The sequence below is a fragment of the Anguilla rostrata genome, chromosome 8 (assembly GCF_018555375.3).
Source record: "Anguilla rostrata isolate EN2019 chromosome 8, ASM1855537v3, whole genome shotgun sequence".
NCBI classification, from domain to species: domain Eukaryota; kingdom Metazoa; phylum Chordata; class Actinopteri; order Anguilliformes; family Anguillidae; genus Anguilla; species Anguilla rostrata.
The window spans coordinates 19,170,188-19,197,699 of record NC_057940.1 but is presented as its reverse complement, the minus strand read 5'-3'; the positions used below and the strand labels follow the sequence as shown (position 1 = coordinate 19,197,699).

The 27,512-nt window shown below is 42.5% G+C and overlaps 1 protein-coding gene across 1 annotated transcript; it reads right to left on the bottom strand.

The window, feature by feature from the left end:
- Positions 1-1,181: 1,181 nt before the first annotated feature.
- npc1 (Niemann-Pick disease, type C1) lies at positions 1,182-27,432 on the bottom strand. The gene is made up of 25 exons (XM_064346902.1): positions 27,224-27,432; positions 24,746-24,874; positions 23,774-23,880; positions 22,286-22,449; positions 21,021-21,188; positions 20,341-20,590; positions 20,165-20,247; positions 19,025-19,395; positions 18,453-18,679; positions 17,831-17,931; positions 17,421-17,523; positions 13,442-13,631; positions 12,871-13,053; positions 10,694-10,808; positions 10,195-10,322; positions 9,681-9,815; positions 9,421-9,510; positions 8,839-9,029; positions 8,175-8,290; positions 6,755-6,884; positions 6,335-6,535; positions 4,592-4,823; positions 4,060-4,173; positions 3,352-3,514; positions 1,182-2,614 (listed from the first exon to the last, which is right to left on the bottom strand). Exons 1-25 carry the CDS (start codon positions 27,299-27,301, stop codon positions 2,532-2,534), a joined length of 3,852 nt encoding a protein of 1,283 aa, XP_064202972.1. The 5' UTR covers positions 27,302-27,432; the 3' UTR covers positions 1,182-2,531.
- Between the last annotated feature and the right edge of the window lie 80 nt (positions 27,433-27,512).

Below are 27,512 nucleotides of genomic sequence, written 5' to 3'. Positions count from 1 at the left end.
CTCCCTCTAGTGATCATCTATATATTTACAGACTGTCACAGTGTACACTTCAGCTATCCAGGGGCAGTGGAACATTAGCACAGCCAGATTTCTTTCTTTCTTTTTTAAATCATTTATTAATTTCATAATATTAATATTGTCAAGCATTTTTCCAAAAGAGCCATTGCCTTCTAGCGAATCACATCAAGTTTTACATGTAAAGGAATGTGGGCTCCCACACAGCTGTAGCAGCTGCTGTATTGCATACAGACATATACACTAATTTTCATCAACTTAAATGTGTGTGCAGCAACAGCATGAATATAAGATTCTCTGAATGACTGGGAGCATAGGTGGGAAATAAATGTTCTAATTTCATTTTTACATGTGAATTCCATGTGCAGTTTTCAAAAATGTGCAAGTAATCAAAAACATTATGGTTAATCAAATTTCTGACAATTCAGGAAAAAAAGAACAATTTAGAAGAACAGACTTACAGATTTACTTTCCAAATTTTTGTCAATTAAAATGCTGTGTTAAAAAAAAGTTGATTTTGTTCACATAAATGTTAACAATCACTCTTACGGTGCAATATTTTCATAATCTGATAAACTGATTATGTTCCGTTAATAGACCAGATACATGGTTACTCTGACTCACAGATGCCTCCTGATGAGTCAGGCGCCTTAGGAGAAATGGTCTGACCACACTTCCCACATTCATCTACAACTTACAGATGTGAATTGCACATGCTGGCATGTCATCCAATAAAAGTTTTCTAGCCATCACTTCTATTCAGTCAAAGATTTGTAATTCCATTAGGAAGTAAAAAGTGTCAGTTACATTCTTTATCCTCACCTATTTTATGATGACTTACCATTTATACAGAACTGCTGTGTATAGACTGCAAAAGTAGAACCCAAGGGTCCCTGAAGATTAGAATCATATATAGGAAATCCATGGCCCTCATTCTCTGAACAGCGCAAGACATATACTACTGCTGAACTAAAGACCACTGGGCCATGCACCAACTACTACATACTATCACAATGCAGAACATTTGAACTTAAATATGCCCTCATCGATATGGTAACTGAACTTGCAATGGCTTGAAGCTGTGATTTTCCAATCTTATTTTACCCTAATTACATTTTATGTAATAAAAAGTACAGCTCAACTCAGTGATTAAACTGTTACAGAAGTTATTAGTACAGTTATTTTATTTAAAAAAACAAAACAAAAAACATACATGTGGGAATCCAAAAACACCAGAAGTAATTTTCTGCAGTTTAACTTTATATATCTAAAATGGATAAAATAAAAAAATTCTCCAGATTTTTTAAATATTACATTAGGTTTCTTTCAGACTTTATTTGAAGTGTGTAACATGTTTCTAATGAGCAGCATTTCCACAGCTAGGTTCTGCTTTTCAAAACTGATTCCATATAACAAGTCATCATCCCTGAAAAGCTGCAGCATTATTATAGAGTTGACACGGGCCATGCCCATAGCAAAATAACCACTACTGGATGCTTCCACTGAGTGTAATGCTGGCTGAATGTACTCTATGCTAGAGACTGGCGGTCATATTTGACCAGCTAGCATCCTGGATCCTTCCTATGGTATTCTGCTCATTCAGGACATGACACTGGATCGAATAAAAATAAGAAATAAGGAAAATCTAGTATTGCTGACATCACATAGGTAATTCTCCTGTACACTGTTGTGAGTCTGTGAGGTAATTCTCCTGGACACTGATGTGAACCTGTGAGCACTTTCTTGAACTAGCCCATTCTAAATAAAACAGAGCTGATTGTAGGATAATGTATTTCGTCTCATATCTTCCTACAGTTTTATTCTTTTACAAGAATGCTGAACTTGTATTCTAGTTAACTTCTGCGATTCCTCTTTTCCAGTAGGGGGAACCTTATATTTAGCTTATTTCAAGTAACTTCAGAGCGAAAAAGCCTTAACCTGGCTATATTATCCACATTGTGAGCCTGCGTGTCTTGCATCCCTTAATCTCATCAGTTGTCATTAGAAACTATTAAAAAATTAATCTGTCATTTTCAAAAAAAAAAAAAAACTTCAATAAAGATGTACATTTTTTATACACATTTGCATTTCTTTTATACCAAAAAACCCCTGAACACTGTCTGGTATGACTGAATCCTTAGCCTTCGTGTTGCCCTAAAGACAGTCAAGAGAAAAAGCATTGTTTTTTTTGCATAGTGGGAAATGCAGTGGTGATATTTCTCCCAGTCGCATATGCTACTTCATGTTGAAAGGAACAAACGGAAACGTGGAGCGTTGTGCAGCTGGGTGTGCTTAGTGTTGTCCAAAAAAAAAAAAAAAAAAAAACCAAGCCCTGCGAGCTCCAGTGTGCTGGTGTGGGGTTTCCTGAGGGGTTAGGAAGTCGCATTCCATTTGGGTTTTTCCACATAAAATGCTCGTGTGTGAGCGTAATCATGACCAGTGCAGTGCCCAAGCTGTCACTTGCTCTACAAGTGACCAATCAGAGTCTGGTTTGCCCTGGCCTGACCACGCCATGGTTAGAAGTTCAGGAGTCGCTCTCTCTCTGTGCCAGCAAAGCGCTTGTTGGCCGCCATCACCTTGGCCTTGTTTACAGAGGGGCCTATGGAAAGAGTGACCAGGAAAATCTTTAACAAATGGAGTCACATTTACCAACATGAATTTCCCCAAAGTAATGCACTGTACCCTAAATGACTGGTTGTTACAAAGAACAATAAGTGGGTAATTTTTAGAATTCTGATATAGCGCTGAATACCCTTCTTTAATTAAATATCTTCATTACATTAATGATATTTCACTAAGAGCTACAGCTGAAAATAGCTATGAGGGTTTGTCTCAAAGAAAAATGACACAAACTACAGCTACAGCAGCTACAATAATTACTGTCTACACAGTTCAGGACTTTTTACGTGAACTATGTAGACAGTACTTTTCTAATTTCTCATTTCTATTCTGATGTGATGTGCAGATTTTGGACATAACGCTGCTCTAGTGCAAAAAATGCCTTTATAGGCTTGAAATTCATGCTAAGAATGACAAACATAATAAAACAAGGATACACACTTTTCAGACTGCTGTGGTGTGTCTTTTAGAGGAGCCACATTTTCAGCTACTCAAAACACCAGCTTGCATTAACCAATTAAAATGTGTAGCAAACCACATGATGGGTTCAAATCAGTGAGGTGGACACATGACAACTGGACTGATACTGAAGGGTCATGAAGCCTCTTTCTCATTATTCATAATCATAACTAACGATGAACCCCTGTGACCAGAATGGCATTCACTTTGCTAGCATGCTCAGCTGCTGATGATATAATCAGTGAGAGTCAACCTCACCTGCGTAGCTCAGTAGCACAGGCAGGAAGATGAGGCCGTGGGTGGCTCCCAGCAGCACAATCGCCAGGTACATCCGAAAATAGAAGATCTGGAAGATCTGGGACTTGGACAGGGCCAGGATGAGGATGCCTCCGAATTTCGTCAGAGTGATTCCACTGAACACCTGCGGTGTTGAAACCAAACTCTCAGACATAGACATACAGTATTTCAACAAAGCCAGACCAGCAGGAACCATGCCGTTATACCTTTAAACTGGAAAATACAGAACAAAAAATGAATTCCCCAGTTCGGGGACTTGTGTACAAGTTTTAGAGCATTAGTAACCCCTAAAACAAACAAAAATCATTCCATTCAAGAAATTTGGTGTGAGTTGTGTCGATGGTGAACACGTACAACAAGATATTACCTATTATTGGAAATAAACGCACACTAAAGTCCATGTTCATAAAGATGAATTTGTTAACGTGTTTGTTGATATCCCAAGCACTCAAACACCAGCTCGATGTCATATGAAATGAAACACATTCCCTAAAACAGGAAGGCGAGTAGGGTTATCAACCAATAAGAATCAACTGTTCAATAGGAGACCAGCTATGATGAGATCGCCCATGCGCTTCATCATCAGGCACAATTTGTATGGGAATAAGCTCAGCAGTCAGGGGAAGAATCCTGATCCGGCGGGGGCAGAGGGAGGGGGGCCAGTCTCACCGAGCTGCCCATGTGTGCCAGCGCCTCCTCGGCCCGCTCCACCCGGCTGCTCCTGGTGCTGACGGAGAAGGCCCGCACGATGTGACTGCAGAACTCCACCGATATCCCGCAGCTCTGAAACACATGCGCAGTCAGACCACTCGGGGATTCGGCTGCGATTTCCCTTACCTCTGAAAAGCGTACCACTGAAAGGAGAGCTCCGCTTGAATTCACGGTTAGGATCTGGGCCCTGCTCTACATCTTCAGGTCAGAAATGCACTACGGTATCGCAGCATTGTGGAACAGTCTAATTATACCATCCTATTTCTTGTTTTAAGAAAATATTAAAATGAACAAATAACACTGACTTCCTTCTTAGTAACAACAAGACATCATTATTATAATTACATAATATTAATCTGGGACTAAACTTTAACATTTCATTGAAGGGCACTGTAGTTCAGAATTTGTTATTAAATATGTATTACACACTTATATCAGTGCCATGTTGTAAAGCACTTATGTTTATTTTCAGTGTACAGCCCTCACTCACCATGACCAAGTTGACGAGGGACACAGCATTGAGGCTGATGTTCCACAGCCACATGACCCCAAACATGTTGACTAGGATCATGGCGATGGTGAGGCTGACCAGCAGGGCCGCCCACAGCTCAAAGCCCAGCAGAACCGTGGTCACCACAAAGATGGCCGCCAACGATATGCCCAGGTTGAAGGCAGTGTCATAGGCAATGGTGAGGTACTGCTCGTAGAACACATAAAAAACGCTGGAGAAAGAAGGGGAGGGGGGTAAAAACTTAGGTTCAAAGAAGGGATTATGTTTTCTGCATATTTCCAATCAATAGATAAGCAATGTTCGGTTCATAAAATGTAACACCCAAGGCTTTTCCCTTCCACCTGATACCTGACTGACTGGCAAAGTTGACAGATATAATGACCTGTAAATGGTGTGTGGAACAGAAACACCATAAGCATTATGTAACTTGTTTTGCTCAACATACAGTAGCTTCTTAGAGATTCTACCAATCAGATACATCTGCTCAGATCTGACTCGCACATCAAGACCGAACAAACACACAGTACATTACATTACATTACATTATAGGCATTTAGCAGACGCTCTTATCCAGAGCGACGTACAACAAGTGCATAGGTTCATGATGTAGAGGTGCAAAAGAAACACTAGAGTGAAGTAAGGATCGTAGTGCCAGAAGTGACCACATCGATCAGGACTCCAACCCTGTAGAGTAAGCTTGTTCAGCAAGCAAGAATCCTACCAAGTACAAACTAGCACTGCAATCACATCTAATCACACCTAATCAGACAAAAACAATCCTGCCAGATACACTAACATAATCATATTATCCTAACTAGGTACAGTGAGCTGAACTATAGGCTAGGGAGGGGTGGGGAGAGGTGCAGCCTGAAGAGATGAGTCTTCAGTCTGCGTTTGAAGGTGAACTTCAGTATACTGGCTGAGATGAACAGATACCTCTATTCTTCTGATTTAGACAGCCAAAAACTGTCTTTGCATACCACCTGCTGTGGGTGGGGTTTTGGAAACACCATGCAGGTGGTGGAGTTATTAAAAAAAGAGCATTCATTGGCTGAGGTTGTGAGATTACAAGATGCAGTGGGTGGAGCTGTGGTACACAGTAGTGGTGAGATTGTTCTTAGCCCTGTTTCTGAACAAGCAGGTGAATCTCTGCGATAAACAAGTTCGCTCAAGGCCAGAGAGTTTCTCAGCACCCTTTGACACACAGGCACAGTGCCTGGTGAAATCTTTTTTAGACCACGTAACTTAAAAGGCAGATTCCTCATATCATCATGTGCCTTGTGTCCACCCTAGCTACAGCAATATCTGCATTTTCCACAAGTGTGAAAAAAAACAAACATACGATTGGCTAAGGCTCAGATTCAATCAAACTCAATCGTCAAAAAACATTCAAATGCAAGAGTTTATTTTGCTTCATATTTCCAAAATAAACCAAAATTACTAACCAAAATTTTATTTGCACTAAACAAATGACAGCAGTTGTTTTTTTAGCATCAAAGTTAAGGGCAAATGTTGATTGAATTTAAGCAGAGTTAATGAACACCTAGTCTTAAGCAGGAAGAAAGGGAGGCATTTCCAAAAACCTATATTACCTACTGTATGTGTGTATGTGTGTGTGCATATATATATATTTGGATATTTCCCACATTAATTACTGGGGCTATATGCTACCAGCATGTGTAATGAGATGCCAGGTGTAGTGAGAGGAGGCCACTCCTTTACCTGTAGGGGAAGACCCGGCTGCCCTTCCCCTCCTGCCCCATGGTGCGGGTGATGTTGTCGGCCAGTTCGCGGGCCATCTTCATGGCTTGGATGAAGTCACGGGAGGTGTTCAGGATGGTGTGGTAGGTCATGAAGTAGGAGGCGCCCACGTCCGTGTTGTTGTTGGTCAGGTCTACGGCTGAGCTGTAGGCTGCGTGACCCCTATGGTAGGACGAGACGATAAATCTGAAATTATTCAGACCTATTTCCATCATGAATAAGAAAGAAGACTAGTACTAGATATGCTGCTAGAAGACCAAATGTACTGAAAGAAAAATTACATTTGACAACATTGAAGTCAGAGGATATTTTATGAATGAAAGAATTACAGCTCAAAGTGAGTAAATTTTGTTTTTTTTGACAGTGTTTTTCCATTCTTACCCTTTCCCACACTTGGGGTTGGGGTTGTCAGACAGGAACATTGGCAGGTACTTCATGAAGTCTTCTCCTACTGGCCTCAATTTGCCTTCAGGAGTCAGGGGACGACAGTGCACACAGGACTTATCCACCACTACAGGAAGATCGAGAGACAAACCAGAAGCAGAGATGTTAAAGCAGAATTTTCTATGTGAAACTCCCAACAGCTTGCGAAGGGAGATAACAGGTGAATCTTTAACTTATAGATATAAAAACTCCAGCCCAGATGGACAGCAGTGTCTACAGGTTTTCGTGATTTCCTTTTAGTCAGCAGTCAATATAGGCTTTAGAAAAATGTGTGGACACTAGTCCAGTGTTTCTCAACTCTGGTCCTGGGGACAGACTGTTTGCTGGTTTTTCTTCCAAAATAGTACCAAGCTCTGTATTGTAATGAGCTACTAATTGTTCTAAATTAGACACCACGTGTTCTTAATTAGACTTTTTATGTCTATTAAAGGACAATTTAGCCTCTTAAAGCAGCATTATGCCAGAAATACCTATGTATGCCCTAAAAAATAAATGCTTCATTTTCACATCCCAAGAATTTCAATCAGTTAGACCAACTCATGCTTTCATCTACTGAGCTGTACGTACTGCATTAACAATTATTCTAATTTACAGAGTATCAATTTTTAACTGATTCAATTACAAACTGACAGGTGAAATCAGTTGGGTCCCATTTGCTGAATGAGTGGAAACCTGAAAGCATCTTTGTAAAATGAATGGATCTGTTCAAAGGTTGCCAGACACTACGCAGCCAGTAGTACACTTTGCAGATCACATTTCCTCTACAGAGTTAACTGGCACAGATCTGGAATTGGGGTCAATGACACATTCATTTAGGACAGAGGTAACATAAGGTCTATGTGCAAAACTACTGGCAGACAAGCAGTGCATGTGACTGCCCTGCACCTACAGTTTCCGGCACACTCAGGCACAATACAGTATTATTCCCTAAGGGATTATGCACATTACTTCTTTCAGTTCTTATACAGTACAGGCCAAAAGTATTAGGCCACCTGTGGTTTTTTTAATAGAAACAAAAACACTTTAGGTAAAGAAGAATTCTGTGAATTTTTTGAATAAAAAACCAAAGTACAAACCTTTTCTTCAATGTGGCTGAGCTGTGCAGTATTTGAGGATTCAATTCTATTTGCGGATAGCACCATTTGGAGCCACATCCAAATACGCAGTGTTGCTAGGTCAAGACTCAAAATTTCAGGGAGTGGGTCAAGTGGCTATGCCGACAATGTGTGCTTTGGCAGGACGCACTAACCACAGCCTGTCATTATGCATTCAAGGTACCGTGTGGGGAGCGTTGCCCTGGTTCTTTGGCACATAAAGCCGAGGAACCAGGTCAACATGTTGACTTGGTATGGGTTACCTGAGGCATTGCAAAATGCTCCTGTGGAGTTGTAGTACCGGCAGCACGTGGACTGGGGCTTCACCCAATCAAAGTAGTCATCCAGCCAGGAGGAAGGTGTGAAGCCTATTCTGGTGCTGGGTGACAGAGAAAAGAGGTATACTCAGGATTGACTTATTTAGCTTTTTCTACGTCAGCAACACAGAATATCTCAGCAAGATGTTTTTATCACAAACTAATACATCCAAGTTAGGGTAAATTATATGAATGGGTAGCTTTTATAAAGGAATATATGCAAGATTCTCTCTTGCTGGATTGTTATTCAAGATGCTGATAATTTAATTAATGTTGCTGTACAAGATACATTGGAGTCACCTAAAGTGAATTTTGTATATATATATATATACATACATATTTTCAAATCTTCAAACTGCAAACCTCTCACTCAGTTGTGATCAGGAGGCTTACTGCTGACAAGCAGTCTGGCAGCTGATTTAAGTCTGAGCACACAGCAAGGTAAAACCAAGTGGTTAGATTGTTTCAAAGTCAATTTAGCGTGATTCTTACAAAAAGCCCTGGATTTTAAGTGGGGTTTAAAGGGTTTGAATTGACAATTGCGGTGCCTTGCACAGTCCCAGGCAGTGGTGATGTCCTCTGACCTGTCATCATAGAACCGCTGACTTACTAGTTGCTGATTAGGGAAGCTGTGTAGATCTGCTGGACCACAGAGTTGTTGTTGCAGCCGACGCCCCCGCATACGCTGTTTTGGCCGTCGAGGGTCCGGTAGTCGTGTCCGTCCTCCACCACAAAATAAACGGGTGGGCCCGTGTGCAGGTAGGCACTGAGGTTTGTGAAATAGTCCAGCACGTAGGAGTCCTATACAAGCCAACCACAGAGGAAACTACCTTAAACAAGTTTCAGCAGATGGCTTCTGGATTTTTAGAAAATTCACTCAAACGATAGGCCTCTCTCAGCCGATTCAAAATCCACTGCTCTACTAAAGGGGAATTCAGGGGTCAGGGATGACAAAACCTTTTGTAGTGTTAAGGCTCTCCACTGGCCTATGTTTTACATTTTTAAGGCTTGGTTTGGATCCTTGGCACTTGGCTTTTATTCAAGTACAGTTCATCTCTTCACCTCGCATCCATTAAAAATGAAGGGAAGCTTTGAAGGAAGACTCCTATTTCAATCAAATGAATCTGGCTTCAATGATGAAAGGATCCCCCCCCACCCCCCCCACCATGGAATTATCTGACAGCCCACTTACATCAGGCATAGAGAGAGTTTGCTCCAGCCCAATCTCCACCTTATTTGTCACGGCTATACTGAAGGACAGCATTGCCACAAACACAGCCACCTGAGAGAAAGAGACAACAGAAAGCACTCACCATCTTGTGTGGAACATCACATGGAACATGTCAATGTGAAGCTTTCACAAACACAGTACATTTCTGTGCTGGGTTAAGGCCGTAAATAACACAAATAATACAAAACAGCAGATGACTCGACGGACTGTCCGGTACTCACCACAATGGGCCTCACCCACTCTTTCAGTATGAAGGGGGCGTAGACCTTCTTGAAGAAGTGGAAGAGGCAACCATCGGTTTTCTCCTCCTGCCCCTCTGACAGAGGGACGCAGCACAAAATGTCCAGGCGGTTGGCCTGACCACACACCAGGACAGTTTCAAAAGATTGCAGGGAATTGAAAGCATTGTGACTTTTTATCTATGAACATGGTCTTTTAATAAAACATACAATCATATATACAACATGACTGGATGCACAAAAATAACTTCAGGCTATTTAACGCTAACCGACCATGCCATTTATCTCAGCCAAGTCAGACATAGGGTAGAGCTAAATGTATCAACAACAGCCCATACAATCAGTCCAACCATCATACATTTATTTAGATGTGTCGGTATCTACACTTGCTTTTCCCCCACTACACTCCACCTGCAGACTTATTCATCTGTGCACTATTAATAAATACGTGAACGTGTGACACAAGGACAGCTGACACTCAGCCCGATAGTCTTACCTCCTGTCTCTTGATGTCCAATCCCAGCAGGCTTACAAAGCAGCTGATCTGCAGCAGGAAATCGATGAAGACGGCCAGGCCAGCGAAGAGAGAGAACGTCCTCACAGCTGGCATGCTGGAAAGGGCACCTGTAGAGGTTCACAGAATCGGGCACTGAACACGCTACCTAAACTCAGCTTGATCGGCACAGCAGACCGCAGCCAGTGGGCACAAGATCGCGTCAAACAGCATGTGCTCCGCCTTGTGTAAGCCAAATAAACACCCCAAAAAAATTGAGGCTATTCTCTGAAAAATAACCATACTTGAATACAATGCATAATTTACTCTGGGTCTTTGCACATCCAACAGAAGGATTTTCATGAGCTTCCTTTCATTTCCCCCCACCCCCACAAGACTCCATGTGCTCTTGAAGAGGAAAGACCTTGTGCGCTGTGTTTCATGCAACACTAACATGGAAAATGAGTCCTAAATCTGAAAGTGGGAGGGAGAGGCCCGTTACCCAGGAAGAAGGCCACAGTCTCAGAGAGGGAGGACAGGAGCATGCTGGGCGCCACATCTCCCAGAATCCTCCCGATCTGCTGATGCAGCTCCTCCTGCGGCATGCGCTCGTCCCTCTGCGAGACAGGAGCAGAGCGGTTATACATACCCCAACACCGTAACAGCCATTAGTGACCAGACGCTCAGTCAAAGAGCTGAATTACATAACCTCACCACATGGCCTGAGGCTCTCAGGGAGGCTCTGCCAACATCTGGCCTCAGATTATCAGTGGAAATGAGAACATAATTAGGAATGGATTTCAAGGGGGCTGAATCAACTGTTGCAACAGAGCACCAAACTACTGAAAGAACACGTCACACCAATGAACTGGGAAAGAACCTGCTACATTATATGCTCTACATTGCCACCAGGTGAAAACATTAATGTAACAAATATATTTCAGAGAAAATAATTGAACGTATTCATTGATAAGTCTGTTTTGCCATTTAAAACAGTAATTATTTGAAAAATTCTTAAGACTTCAAATATTTATCAGATTTATCATCAGTTATCTTTCCTTAGGTCTTAAACTTAAGAGGTTTTACAGTGCGCATAAGTAAGGGTGAACGGATCAGGATCCTTTGCTAAGACCTTCCTCCTGCAGCAGGTCTTCAAGTGTAGTGCGCGCGAGCAGAGCGAAAACCACCAAAAAAAAAAAAAAAAAAATCAACCTCTTCCTCTTTCTGCCTCCCACAACCTGGTCACAAGCTGCGGGTGGGCCAGCGTTAGCCAACGTTGCTGAACCTTCCTGGAGTTCAGCAGTGGCCTGCTACATTATACCAACCCAGCAGCTCTTTTTACACTTTGTAGAATGCGAATAGTGGGCGTACGCAGGGCGATGCAACCTGATTAAATGGCATTTTCTTAGCACAGTGTTATCAGGCAATGACTGGAGTCAGTATTAACACTCAAATGGCTGACTGAAAGAAGGCAGAATGAACATCGGGATAGTGATTGGCTTCATAACCACAGTAACTGACAGTGCCCTTTCCTCAGCTCAGCAGATAAACAATGTGACCTTGCAAAAAAAGCAAACATGGATTGAAACAGAAAGGGGCAGGATGAAAGTCCCCACAGGATACAAAGTCATGTGAATTTCTTTTTATTTACCCTCATATAACCCTGGGGAAACAGGCCACTGATGTTTACAGCTAGGTACTGGTGCTAGTGCTCAGATAATGAAACTGTGTTAAAAGTCAGTTATTGCTTGAACTAAAGCTAAATTTGGTCGAATGCAGATGACTCAAAGCCAGAAAAGTGTTGTGTTCAGTTAGTCACACCTCCATCTCAGCTCACCCCTTAGCAACCAAAAAAAAAAAAAAAAAAACTTCCTATTGGTCCATCTGCTGCCTCGCAGAATAAAGCCTGCTTCATGCTCCTCCGATTTGTAATCCAAATTACACACATTTCACTGGTTTAGGCTCCAGCAGAATATGAATAAAATGCTACGGTTTGGCTTCACTTTTGCAGCTTGATGAAAGGTAACACAAAAGGCTTGCATATAAAGTGGAAACAAGTCAAGAAAAATTTCATCAGTCATAGAATTCATTTAACGCAGGAGATCTGCACCATATTCACACACAGTAGAGAAAGGCCAAATTCACTATTCCTAATAATACCGACGAGGTAAACATCTGCAGGCATGGATCACCTTTGCTACAGACATCAAAAAATTTCAGGCATGTTTCATTGTGGCTAGCCTATAGCTACAATAAACATAAGAACCTTGTGTTCTGTCATTGTTTAACAAGAGTGAACTGTGGGGTTATGATGCTTAACGCTGGTATTTAAATAAATATACTACCGTAAGTTTAAAAGTTACTAAAACATGAGTAAAACATTTTCTGGATAACAGGGAAAACGGCAATACATTTGTTCCCTTCCTAACAGATAAAATGGCAATATATGTGTCATTAAAAGTTAGTATTTCCTTTATTAAAGATACCAAAATGTACCACAGTTCATAGCAGCAGTACTGCTATGAACTAGGATTCTTATGATAACCAGCCCTAGCAGTGTGAAAAGGGAGTAGCCAGAGAGGCCACTTGCAGTGTTACTTGAAAGAAGGTAGTCACCCCCAGCTTTAAACAGCAACGTAACGGATGTGTGCCATCTATAGGACGGCTTAGATTAGACACCTGGTAGGTCTGCACGATGATGAAGATGTTGTCCACGCCCACCGCCAGCACCAGGAAAGGAATGACCTCGATGACGATGAGGGTGAGGGGGATGCCAGCATAGCTGAAGATGCCCAGGGAGCAGGACACGGAGCTCAGCACGATAATTATGCCCGCGATGCCCAGGGAGATCTTGGAGTCCACCTGTTTCATACGCAGTGATGTTCCTTACAACCAGCAATAAAGCACCACAGATAAACTTTTTACTAGTGGAAGCAAATACGCTTCTCTACTGATGCCGCAGGACGGTTAACAGTATGATTAAGGCACATCTTTGTCTGCACCTGTGCATAAACAACATTACAAACACAAGGCAAAAAACAGAACATCAGCACATTTTATTGACCACAACCTTCTGATTATTGTCAGCAGCAGCTTGTAGTAATTATTTTTTTCCTCAAAATGCTTAGACTCAAACAGGCTGTCAGCTAGAGCAACACAGGTCACGCATGTCACATGTCTCATGTCACGCATGGCATTTTTGCCACATTGACAGGAGTGCAGTAAAACGGATGTGGTGGGGAGGACACACCAGGAGGCGCCGCAGGCTGTGAATGTGGCCCAGCGCCAGGGAGATGTAGAGGAACATGATGGCGTAGCTGATGATGATGGTGGTGATGTCGCTGGCACTCTCGCGGTCGATCTCGTCCTCGATGCTCCGCTCCGAGCTGAAGGCGATCGTCAGGTTGGGGTTGCTGTAGTTCTTCACAAAGCCAATGAACCTGTGAGAGGAGACGGAGAATGGGGCAAAGTGATTATCCCCTCCGATTTAATAAATATGGAATCAAATGAAAAAAATCAGTGGTATAATGAAATGTTTATTAAGGAGGCAACACAAGTGAGTTACTATGGGGAAAGCGATCAAGGAGCACTACTATGAAAGTCGTCATTCGGAAGCCTGTGGTTTAGTGGTTAGAGTAAGGCTGAACAGCTGCAGTTGAGCAAGGCAGTTGCTCAACAGCACAGCAAGGCTATTCCAATCAGAAATGTATTTAAATGTAATGTATACTTTAAAGGAGTAACATGGTGGTTTTCACACTTTTTCAGTTTTATGTGCTATTTGCACAAGAGGCGTTGGAGAAACACGATGAGTAAAGTATTAAATATGTCCGTTCTTTATTTTTGAAATATGCGCTTTAAATTTATTGTCCTATTTTCAACCGGTTGAGAATGTCATCGACTTAGTGCGTCACAAGTACAGTAACCACTCCCCTTTCCATGCCCCGTAAAGAAATCTGCCTGGAGACACCGTCCTGCTAAAAGTGTGCTGTGAAGTTTAAGTAGCAAACAACAAGGCTGAATCCTTCTGACGTATTTACATATAAACTATACGCTCAGATCGCCTAGTTTCACACACTGTGGCCAAGCAGAATCGATAACGTTTCAGAAAATATAAACTTTAAAAGGTTTCATTCAATCTTCTACTGGGACTTTTGCCGTTTATTGAGGGTGTGAAAGAAAATTTCGGTGCCGATGACTAGAATCAAATGTTTTTCAGATTTACCGTTCCATTGAGCAAGTATCATTTAAAGTACATTTTTATGGGTTAGTGCTGTCCGATTGTGCTAGCTACTTCACATTAACCTTGTACGGCGATCAGTAAAGGATAACAGTACAGCACCACTTAATTATTGTCACTTCTATTACCACTAGAACTAAAAAAAAAAGCAACAAGCTACCTTTTCTGTGAGAAATGTATTGTCGAGCTCAAGCGCATACACTGCTGGCGACATTCTAAAGCTCAGTTTTGCCCTCCGTACTGTCAGTCAGATTGCTGTGACAGCTCATTCTAAACATAGACAGTGATTCTAAATCATATTTGGGGACCCATGGATAACTCGTGACCCATAGTTTGTGCCGCTGGCTTACAGGCAAGACAATGCAAATATTTGACTAACGTTAGGTTCACTTATTAGAGTGCCTTTTAAGGACTATTAGACTATCTCTGGTTGGTTATATTCATTTATAGCTAGCAGCTAACGTTAGCTAACTGTGTTAGCTAAAGTTTGCTTTCATAATGTAATGTTATCGATAACATTAGCTAGCTAGTTTGCTTTCATAAGGACGTTATAGTTGTGGTTTTATCTTAACTTGGCTAGCTAGCTAGCAAAATTATTACTGGATATAAGTCAACGTCCTTAGCTATCGATATTTGATATACTAAGTTAGCTAGCTTGTGAAAATTCAGTCTCCCAAGATGAGCATGTATCATGGAGGTAGCTATGGTAATGGGGCACGGTCTGTCAATCGTAGCTAACTGACAGTTTTCACTACCATGCCCAGACAGTTTGGGTGAACTTTTATAGTGGGAAATTTAAGCTTAGAAAAATAAGTTTTAAAATACATTTAAATGACTGAATAATAAAATAATTATGCACATTTATTTTGTTGTTGCCTGAAGACAACTGGAAAATGTCACATTCAACCACCATGTTACTCCTTTAAATCAAAACAGCAGGGGAATTAAAATAACAGTGCTACAACACATTTTGAAAGAAAATGTTACTGGGCTGCCAGAGATTTCACCTCAGACTGCTTGTCTGGAGGGTCAGCAGGACGAGGCAGAGTAGTTTCTCTTCCTGTTCTTATATGCGTGTGTCGTGAGCATTTGCGTGTGCACTGGGTGCGGGTTACAGTTGAAGTCGGATGTTTACATACACTGAGGTTGAAGTCATTAAAACTCATTTTTAACCACTCCACAGATTTCATGTTAGCAAACTATAGTGTTGGCAAGTCAGTTAGAACATCTTCTTTGTGCATGACACAAGTAATCTTTCCAACAATTGTTTACAGACAGATTATTTCACTTTTAATTCACTATATCACAATTCCAGCGGGTCAGACGTTTACATATACTAAGTTGACTGTGCCTTTAAACAGCTTGGAAAATTCCAGAAAATGATGTCATGGCTTTAGAAACTTCTGACTAATTCTGACACAGGTACACCTCCAATTGACATTTGAGTCAAATGGAGGTGTACCTGTGGATGTATTTTAAGGCCTACCTTCAAACTCAGTGCCTGTTTGCTTGACATCATGGGAAAATCAAAAGAAATCAGCCAAGACCTCAGAAAGAAAATTGTGGACCTCAACAGGTCTGGTTCATCCTTGGGAGCAATTTCCAAACACCTGAAGGTACCACGTTCGTCTGTACAAACAATAGTACGCAAGTATAAACACCATGGGACCACGCAGCCGTCATACCACTCAGGAAGGAGACGCATTCGGTCTCCTGAAGATGAACGTCCTTTGGTGTGAAAAGTACAAATCAATCCCAGAACAACAGCAAAGGACCTTGTGAAGATGCTGGAGGGAACAGGTACAAAAGTATCTATATCCACAGTAAAACGAGTCCTATATCGACATAACCTGAAAGGCTGCTCAGCAAGGAAGAAGCCACTACTCCAAAACCGCCATAAAAAAGCCAGACTACAGTTTGCAACTGCACATGGGGACAAAGATCTTACTTTTTGGAGAAATGTCTTCTGGTCCGATGAAACAAAAATTGAACTGTTTGGCCATAATGACCATCGTTATGTCTGGAGGAAAAAGGGTGATGCTTGCAAGCCAAAGAACAACATCCCAACCGTGAAGCATGGGGGTGGCAGCATCATGTTGTGGGGGTGCTTTGCTACAGGAGAGACTGGTGCACTTCATAAAATAGATGGCATCATGAGGAAGGGAAATTATGTGGATATATTGAAGCAACATCTCAAGACATCAGCCAAGAAGTTAAAGCTTGGTCCTGACCTCAATCCAATCGAAAATTTGTGGGCAGAACTGAAAAAGCATGTGCGAGCACGAAGGCCTATAAACCTGCCTCAGATACACCAGTTCTGTCAGGAGGAATGGGCCAAAATTCCAGAAACTTATTGTGAGAAGCTTGTGGAAGGCTACCCGAAACGTTTGATCCAAGTTAAACAATTTAAAGGCAATGCTACAAAATACTAACAGAGTGTATGTAAACTTCTGCCCACTGGGAATGTGAGGAAAGAAATAAAAGCTGAAATAAATCATTCTCTCTACTATTATTCTGACATTTCACATTCTTAAAATAAAGTTGTGATCCTAACTGACCTAAGACAGGGAATGTTTACTAGGATTAAATGTCAGGAATTGTGAAAAACTGAGTTTAAATGGATTTGGCTAAGGTGTATGTAAACTTTCAACTTCAACTGTATGTGCATTACGCACGTGCGTTATGCGCCTGGGCTTGTGCGTTGTGCGTGCTGGCGTTTATGTTGTGTGTGCTTACATCAAACCTGGGTGAAATATGTATTTGTTTTGCATTCAAATACTTTTCTATGCTTTACTAATCTAGTCTGGTGTATTGGAACCATTGAAATACTCTCAAAAAGTGCAAACCTTGCCTTCTGGTCATATTGGCAGGCTCAATTGCACCAGGCAAGATCAACAGAGCATAGAAAAGTATTTGAATCCAAAACTAATACGTGTTTGACCCAGGTCTGGATTACATGTATGTTACGTGGGTTTGCGTGCACTGTACTCACTCTTTCTCCCAAGCCCGGGCTTTGTGGAGCTTTTCTGAATCATTGTGGTAGTTATTGACAGGGAAGGTAATCACCAGTGCAGTCGCATTGTTGTAGTTTGTTCCTGCAGCCACAAAAGAATGCAGAAATAAAGGCAGTGCTTGAAGTAACAACCAAGACCAGGATCAAAAGAATTTTACATCACATTTACACAGATACATGATGCTAATTCAACAAACAAGCACAACAGGTGAAATCTTTCCGGAAGGATCCAACGGAAAGCGTTCTGTTGGACACACTGTAAGCATACTCAAGGTTCATGGCCACTCGTTTTTAAACAGGTTTACATATTCAAGGTATGTCTAAAGAAGCAGGTTTCCTGGTTTTTTCCCCAGTGGTGTCTAGTAGACCCAGTTGTCATGGTAACTCACCATCATAACCTCCCAGGACCAACCAGGGGAAGACGGGACCCCCAAACGTCCCCAGACAAGGGTCATGAAGCTTTCCAGTGTCATTCAGGGAAGCTGGAGCACTAAGGTCAGAGGAAGGAATTTATTTCCATTCTGCACCACCAACCAGTACAGACACATAGGCTTTATAGGCCACCCAGTTTTACAGTTTTCTATTTAAAAAAATAAATAAATACGTACAAGAAAACGACCCTATTCTCGACTGAATAACTACCAACCTCCCCTCGCTCTACCCCTCCCATCCCAGTTCATTCTGCAAGAAAGAGGATGTAGGCTACAGAATCACTCATGCTCTCCAGAGTTGCCAAGTCTGTTTTGATAAAGAAACTTTCTGTCCCCCCCCCTCCCCAAAGTCACAGGTTGTGGTTTTTTGGGCTTGTTTTAAAAAATTCTGGGCCCAATGCAACAAGCAACCAGGTTTATTTCACATTTATAAGCATTATTGTGCTAGATAGCTTATGAAATTTACCTATCCCACCACGCACCCACTCGACAGTCCGCAATATATAATTAAACAAAGATGAGACAAAAACAAAAAGCAATAACCGCGTAAGCCAAGCAAAGAGCGGCAGGTGGTGCTCACCTGACGCAGTAGAGGAAGTGACTGTGGTAGTCAGCATACGTGTAGAACTCGTCTCCTGTCCAGTGGTCCAGCACATCATGGCTGTTCTGGAAGTAGTTGAGGACACTCAGGATGGTGCAGTTGTCGTTGTAGGGCGCCAGCGGGGCCAGGCAGATGTCCTTCAGCTTCACAGTCTCGTTCCCATAAGCAGCCTCCAGATTCTCGATATCATCCTGAAGATCCAGCACCTGATAAACAGTTAAAGGTTTAAGGGAGAACCAATGCCAACAATCTCCAGCCAGGGATCAGGAGTAAAGTCACCTTGACAAAAAAAAGTCTGGGGTATATGAATATTAGCAACATAGTGACGCAAGTCTAGAGAATGGCTAGCCATTAAAAAACTTAAATGCTGCTGTAAATCCTCCAATAGAAAATAATATGGTCAGTTGAAATCATTTATAAAATACGATAACCCCACTCATTGTGGAGTTCCACAATCCACAAGCCTTGCGGTCATCAATACTGATACAACTCTTCGAGCAGCTCATCAGTGCTTCCCTTCTCCAAACCCCACACCAAACTCTCCAGCGCACCTGGTGTAGGACCGCTTTGTCCAAGGGGGCCCCGAAGGGGACATCCTGGCCCCCAAAGTAAGGCGAGTAGATGGAGGCCGAGTTCCGAGTGGTGGTCAGGATGAGCTGTTCGGTGCGGAAGAAGGGGCCGAAGTGGGTGTCGAAGTAGTCCTTCTCTTGGTGGGCCTGGCTGCCAGGGGAGGACCAGAGGTCCACGGGGTCGGTGGTGATGCGCATGTAGGCCAGGCCCACGGAGCAGGCCGTCACCAGGACCAGGCTGCTCATCACCACGGGCAGGGGCTTGCGCACGCAGAAGGAGCCCCATTGGCTGAAGAGAAGCCGCAGCGCGTTCTCGAAGCGCTCGCCCAGCGTCTCGCAGCAGGTCGCCTCTCCTGGGGCGACACAGAGAGAGGGCAGTCATCTTTTCCATTCACCGGAAACTACACAGGCCATAAAATCAACAGGTCCGTTCCGTACCTCACATGAAACTGATGCAGCTGGTTTAAAGTTCATCTAACTTTACTTGGGAAAATATGGGGGACCTAGACTCGCCATGTTAACTTATTAAGTCTCAAACTGCTAGAGACAGGGCATGTGAACTACAGAGGGGCAAACAAGCCTCTTGGTTCTCTTTTTTTGATTTTTTACCTCAATAACATGTTACAGAGCATGCAGTTGTACACTTACATACTGAAAGTCAGCTGCAACATTAAAAGGTTTTGCCTAAACTGGCAGGCACCACTCCTCAGAGACACAGGAGCACACAGTCTCCCGTAGCATAATGTAAACCTCACAGGCCACTGACGCAGGTTCAGCACTTCCCTGCTGTGCATAAGGAAATGAATCTATGAAAACTATACACTGTGACAACTTTTTAAAATCAGGTTGCAGTTCATAAAGAAAAACAGAACTGAAATTCTGAGAAAAAAAAGCTGAAGCCCAATGCAGATGTTCAATACCACGGATATGATTCATAGAAGTGGTAAATTTAGCTAAATTTGTTAGCTTCTTTCACACATTTTTATCAATCCACATTTTTTATAGTTGTGAAGTGAAAGCAACACTACAAGTACAGTAACTTGTACTGTACCAAATTTGCATTCAGTTGATCTGAAGCCGCTGGTTTTATGTTACACAAGTAACATCAGCTACACCACCCACCTTGATCATCAGCACCACTGTTCACAGAATGAGCAATGTTGCTATCCAGTATGGGACCATATTCAGAGAGGACCGTCCTCTTCCTGCATAGACCATTAAGAAAAACAGAGTCACAGTTATGGCAACAGAAGTCAGCCTTTGTGCACTGTCCTGCAGTAAACTTTAATGGGCCTTGCCTGTAGCACCAGGTTCCGATGACACCTCCCATGAAGACGAGGAGGAAGGTCATGTAGGAGATCCACATGATAACCACCATGGCGTCCAAGCCCAGGATGGTCCAGGGTGGTGGCAGGGGCGGCGGCACAGGATCTGGGCCGCAAACCAGGGTGCAGTCCTGGCAGGAGCACGGCCCGGAGCCGTCATCCAGGGATTCGTTACACCCACGAGTGGCATTGGTCATCGGCGTCATGTTGGCCACTGGCACGTCTGCGTGGTAAAGATACCGATCAGACGCTCTCTCAGTGACAGACAACAAAAAACATTCCACCCACAGCGACCGAGTAAGAGAGAGAGAAAGCAAAAGAACTAAAAAAGAAAGGGAAACCAAAAAACACAGAAAGAGAAAGAAGCAGAACATTTCTATCTGAAAAAGAAGGGTGGATCTCTGTGTGGTTTAATAAGAGGGCCCTTTTCCTGTGTGTGGTCACACCCAATACCTGGCTCACTCTTTAAAAAATATAAAACTGTTCGCTCCTGTTCAAATTGACACTCACTGTAGTAACCTTTGTACCTCTAGAATATCAACTTACCAATTTTACAATTAGAAAGTGGCCAGCAGTATCGTTTGCGTTTCCATTTTGTGTATGTGCTGTTGGTGCATGGACACATGTGCATTACACATTTGTTTGTTTCACACCTGTGAAAATTGGAATGATGGAGAAGGGGGTCTGGCCGTTGTCGATGTTAAACATGTATTGGATCCAGTTGGTGGAGTTGCAGTACTTTGCGTCTTTCCCACACAGGAGCGACAGGGCCTTCACATTGCTGGAGGGAGCCTGGACGTCCTTACAGGCATTGTACATGGCTGTGGGAAACACGGATGGGCCGGAATGACATCACAGATGACTGGGGCTCTGCGACACTTGAGAAATGACTGCCTTTCTTCTTCAAGATTCCAGCATAAATACATCTGGTCCACTCGCAAGCATTTAAACATAAAAACCACACAACAATAAAAAAGCTATCATGTCAGTGTATGCAAAAATCACAAGGCTATACGTACCCTGGAACTATGGAACAATGGCAAATACACAGCATTTGTTTATTTAAAAATGGCAGGTTTTAGTATTTACAGGTTGATCGCACAGAGATTTAAGCTGCAGTCTTTTGCTTTTTGTAGCGCAAACAACCACTACATTTTCACACATGGTCACATCATGCCAGTGCCATTTCTCCACAAGGAAGGTAGATGGGAACTTTTACCCCAAACATTCTAAAAGGCTTAATCCTATTGAAATGACTTTAACGGCATTCCCATTACAGTACAAAGACCCTAAAACCAGAGACTTGCTTGCTCTGGGTGGCTGCTATGACAGTGTGCCACACTTCACAATTCCTCATTAGTATTCTAGTGTACAGGCTGTGCACCCATTTTTAAAATACTTCCTCCATTCAAATACACTTAAAATGAATTTATTTGAAAATGCTTGTTAATTTTTAAATTTTGTTTAGTTCCATGACAAATAATGAAAACCTCTACCAAATTTATGGTGAAGCTGGCCAGCACACTGGTGCTGGTAACAGAACTGCTCTTTGGCCCTTTGAGGCAATGACCCATAAGACCTGGCATGACGAGGCAGATTCTGAAGCAGCCATCTCTTCCGATTGATGTCACAGGACCTGCTACCACAGAAGGTCCTGCCACCCTATATTTCTTTGAGCATGGCCTCTGGAAGATCGCGATGAGAATTCCCCAGGATACTCAAAATGAACCTTCTATTATGGAGCTATTGACTACAGCATTTGCCATGGCGATGAACTGCTTTACTCAACAATACACGGTACAACACTCAGGCCGCATTGTATATTCTGTAGGGGAGCAGGTATTGCTTTCCACTACATAGTTAAAAGCCTTTTCAGTGCAGCAGTAACCTCCCACCCAAGATAATCCTACAGACTTACCATTAGTGAACGTCTGTCCAATGTAGTACTCCACCTCCACCACGCTGGTTTTGTTGTGTTCTGGATCGGGAGAGAACTTTGTGGCCTTGAGGAACTGTCCCTGGTGCGGGCTGCATGTTAGCTCACAAAACAGATTCATCAGGTTGTAGAAGCACGCTGGACACCTGCAGGGGGTGGGAGAGCATTTGGAAAAATTTCTTCAGAACAAAGACAAAAAAAAAAAAATTCAAATCGCATGTACATTTCCACACATGAACACACATACACACGTAAGCTCAACTGTACCATTTCACTTCATTATTATTTTTCTCCTCATTCACACACTGTAATGCTAACAACCAGATTTTCTCCTCCAATTTACATGCACTGTTGTATACTCCTTGCATGTTGCTCCCTGCTCTAACCACATAAGTACGTATATTGGGTTAGTGAGGCACAGAGTGAAACTGAAGCTGTGATTATTCACCATCAGTCCGCCGAAAAAAAATGCCAAAGTGATGACCTCACCCATTCACGTCATATGGCTCATGCACACTGGAGCATGAAACCAAAACCAGTGTGCCACTATTGTTTTATTTGTTTTTTTTTTTTGCAACCAAAGCAAGCACAATGGAGTGAAAAGGTGGATTCCATGACTGCAGAAAAATCTTCCCCAACTGCCTTACATGCTTATTAGACTACGTCCAGAATAAAAGAGCCTTTTTTTTCCTCTTACATCCACTTGCATGCAGTCGGTACATTAACAATTATCTAAACGCAATTGAGATAACATACAGCAAATATCTGGTACACATTGGGTTATTATCTTGAGTTTATGCAAGTGAACAGTAAAGGTTAAATTAAGTTACCATTAGCCAAACAATGTTTAGTTAACATTAATATAGAGTAGCTTGTGAAGTTTGCTAGCAGTGCAGTATAGCTAGCACTATCACTAGACATAAATCACTAGCTAGTTAGAGATAGACAGATAGACTGCTAGCTAGTAAGCATTTTTACATTGGCGAGATCCAGTATGTAAATCAAACTGAAACGACACAGCCTTACACCAGCCAATGAAGCACTCTACTTTAGGCGCCAAGCAGCCAGGATGGGTAAGTTCTTTATATGACTATATGCTAATGCACTGTAATATAACAAGCCACATTGCAACCACGGAAATGAACCCAAATTCAGGAATATTGGCACAATTATAAAAAAAGGATTCATTAGAAGGGATGATTTTCACTAGTTAAACCATCATTTGTTGTGTAAAAAAATGTAATGACTTTATATTTCCACAGAGAATATTAGCCTCTTCTTGGGCTTTCTCCATTTCTCCAAATGGGGTGGGCAGGGTTTCAAATTCTTTTTGCAACCAAGCATCGCAGTTCACTCTATAGCCACTAAAACAAAAGGGTTCAAATACGGAGGGGGGTGGCTGCCGCTTGATCTGATTGAGAACGTGGGATATGTGGTGGTGAAGACTCTGGGGGAAAAAACGACACCTACCGGGAGAGGAACTGGAGAGGCAGTTGAAGACTGCCCTTCAAGGTTTGGAGCTGTTGCACATCACAGCAAAGGCTCTCATTGCCGTAGTCATACCCTGGACACAGCTCCTATGCACACACATAGCAGGAATAGTACAGATAGATTGCACACGCCGTACTCGTTCTCAGCACATGCATCTGTACACAGTTGGCACAGATGATTTGCATAGGTAATTTGCATAGCTGGACTTGCATAGGCCTTTTCCTCACCATTTTAGAATGCCCAATCATGCTTACACTGCAACACTCATCATAACCTCTGCTGTCAATTTGGGAGAGCGCAGACTGGCACATGCTTTCATCCGAAGCATGTGACGTTAGCAGCGGCTTCTTATTAAATTTAACTGTAATTCTGTAACACACAGATGCGCGTCGGTGAAAGACACGCATAGCAGACCTGGGTCAAATGCGTATTTGTTTGGATTCAAATACTTTTCTGTACTCTATTGATCTTGCCCGGTGTAACTGAGCCTGCCAATATAACCAGAAGGCAGGGTTTTGAGAGTATTTAATTGGTTCCAATACACCAGACAAAATCAGTAAAGCGTAGAAAAGTATTTGAATCCAAAACAACATATTTGACCCAGGTCCGGTGCATAGCTCAACATACAAACCAGAGGGTGCCCAAAAAACGAACCTACAGAAAAATGGAGACAAACGTCACATTTGGAAAATATCCTTTTTATGCAGGAGGATTTTTATTCGGGTGATTTGGGTTAAGCACCTTTTTCAGGGGTATATAAGGAATTCCCCTGTTAATGAGTTATCTACCTGCTCACCCAGACTCATGGACCCTGCAGTTTGATAACAGCAAACTGATACACAAATGTTGGCAGATGTGCTCACTACAAATCTTGGTGCTCCAAATGAATTTAATTAGCCTCCGTTGATGATCCGATGACGCATCATTACGCCCAGTTTGGCGACGCCTTACCATCATCAGGTCGTGTCCCTCCTCAGGTAGAGGGATGGGCGGCCCCGTGTAGTTGCAATTGTACCTCTTCCCTGCCACGCTGGCGGACTCGCCACACTCTCCATACCATACACACTGCTGGCTGTACACCTGGGGGAGGGGCGGGCACAGAAGACCAGGGCGGTGAGCGCATCGCAGACCAGCGCTTCTTTATCCACATCTGGGACCATCCAGTAACACATCACAGCAGTATTACCTAGAAGGAAGCTGGTCCAATTCCAGATTTGGCACTCTACATCTGACCTACTGATCACTATAGCTGATTAACAAGCTCAAGACGTAGGCCTATACATGCCTTTTACATTGACTGAGACAAGATGACACTGCCATCAGTGCTTTATTTGTCCTTTCCAGGAATGAACACTGCATTTGTCACTTCGCCCTATGTACATACCCCGGCTCTGCTGGTGACATCATCAGAAATGGTAGGATGGGAGATGTGTCAAGCTGGGCTCAAATCAGATTGGCCACAGTGACCATTTGGCCAGTCAGAGGATTCATGGCATGTGCTTCCAATCAGTTCTTGACTGGAACCGAGTACAACCAGGCACATGCACATAGTGATTTAGAGCATCCAACACTAGCCTTAAAGCATTTTGAAAGACACACGTTTTTGGAAAGATGCTACAGACTCTCCCTTCTCAGCGTAAATGAGTCTTATGTTAGTTTAAATGTTTATACTGAAGAGACTCAAGCAAACGCCATGCAATGTAATATCATAAACAAACTTGAGGTCTTTATGACAGCAGGTACAGGACACTGGTCTGGTATAAGGCAAGAGGCATGTCAGTCTAAAACTTCTGATTTACAGGGACAAATCACCTGGAGTGTTTATAATTGTTTCAGTTTCAGTGCATGTTTTCAATTGGCTCAGACAGTTTCTGTGTGATATCACTGATACTTGCCGACCTGCCAGTTTAAAATGCTCAGTATAAGGGCAGCAACGCATTTGTGGTTTAAAGCAAGAAACTATACTTCAAGTAACTGCAAAGCTTGTGTTGGGACCTACTTTTCCACGTCTGTGCTGAGCTTGTCAAACTGTACAGAGGAAGCAAGGAAACTAAAAGAAAACTGGACTGGTTAAAATACGGTAGACCAAAGCAAACTGCTTATAACCGGGTGTATGTCTATTCTATAGGCGCGGTTCGGTTCTCTGCGGAAGTTGAGTTTACAGATAAAACATCCTGCATTCCTTTGATAATATTGTCCCTCTTTTGCATCAAATGAGCGCCGATGGTTACCCATTTGTTGAGAATGCAAATGAGAATATGGGCGCACAAAGATGTCAGTTGTTGTTTGCTTCGCAATTTCTTAACAAAGGTTCTATTGAACTACACACCCCCAGAGAGCGGCAGGGACTGTCGGGGTCTCTACCAATGCTCCCAGCCCAGTAACAACTAGGCAATGGGTCAAACCCTTCCCAGCTAGCTACAGAAATGTTTTGTGGGATGCTCTAATATCTAATCACACACTCATGTAATGTAACCCCGATCCAAAGGTTGTATTTGTGTCCCTGTAATATCTATGGCCCGAAAAGCATAGCGTTAACAAACCTAATCTAATCCTATAAGTGATTATTAACAATGCAAGCATTTTAACCAGGGTGCGCCGGGCTAAACACACTACATTCGCCTTGCTCAGCGCAAATACCTGAAATATTGCGTGTATAAAAGCAAATTTAGAAATCTTCTCCAACCAGCCTGCACGGGTTGAGGGACAGATTAGATCTGATTAGGTCAATAGAACAGCTTTCTGAAAGCGAAGAAAAAGACACCCTATCGCTATTTTGGCAGTATGTTGCTTTAAGTTACATGACATTAGTATTGTTTTTCGCAAACAGGGCCAGTTTTCAAAGTGGCGACAAGAGGTAGGCTAGCTAAAACATGCCAGAAGAGTTAATTAGGTTTGCTATCTTCCGATTATGGTTATAAAACCAAAACGAGGAATACAAAGTGAAAACGAACGCCGGGATCGTGGAAAAGTTCGTGGATACACTGTAGCATGTAATTAGCTTAGCCAGCAAACCTGTCAGCTAAAAACAGCTTTTTCAACGTGGATGCGTAAGAATCGCGCGTGACAATTGCTTCACTATATCCAGTCAGGTGCTATGAACAGCACCGGCAGAAGAAACTTCCGTAATGCTAACTCACCAAATTTTGAACATTTAACTTTAGCCCACCTAGTCATCCTCTGCTTCTGGCACAAGAGTTCACATCATGGGATAGACCTTCAACCAAAGCTATGCTATGGTTGGGTATGCTTCTCGAAAAACCGACGTAAACAGACTGGCTAGCAAGCTAGCTTTCCACTGTAGCTAAGTGACGATATGACAATAAAGTTATAAAGGTAGTCAGTTATACTAGAGGCGATAATAAGAAATTAATCACAAGAAAAATGCACAAGTTTGAATTGAAGATAGCACATAACAAGGAAACTCACCCACTGAAAAGATACTTCTGACGAGATTATTAAAATACACAACCAAACAAACTGGTTTACTTTCGGTTTACACCCCATTTCACTCCCTTTCAGGCGAAGAGAGAATACAACTCGGGAAAAACAGAATTCTCCGAAAGTACAGCTTGTCCGCGGCTAAAAGCTAAATCGTGGCAACCAGCATCAACTTCCTGTGGTCATTTCTAACGTCACTTTTGTGGTGGTTCCCAGGCCTGCGCTCCTCCCATACTGAATTTCTTTTTTCTTTAGGCGCCCCCTATCGCCCTGTTCA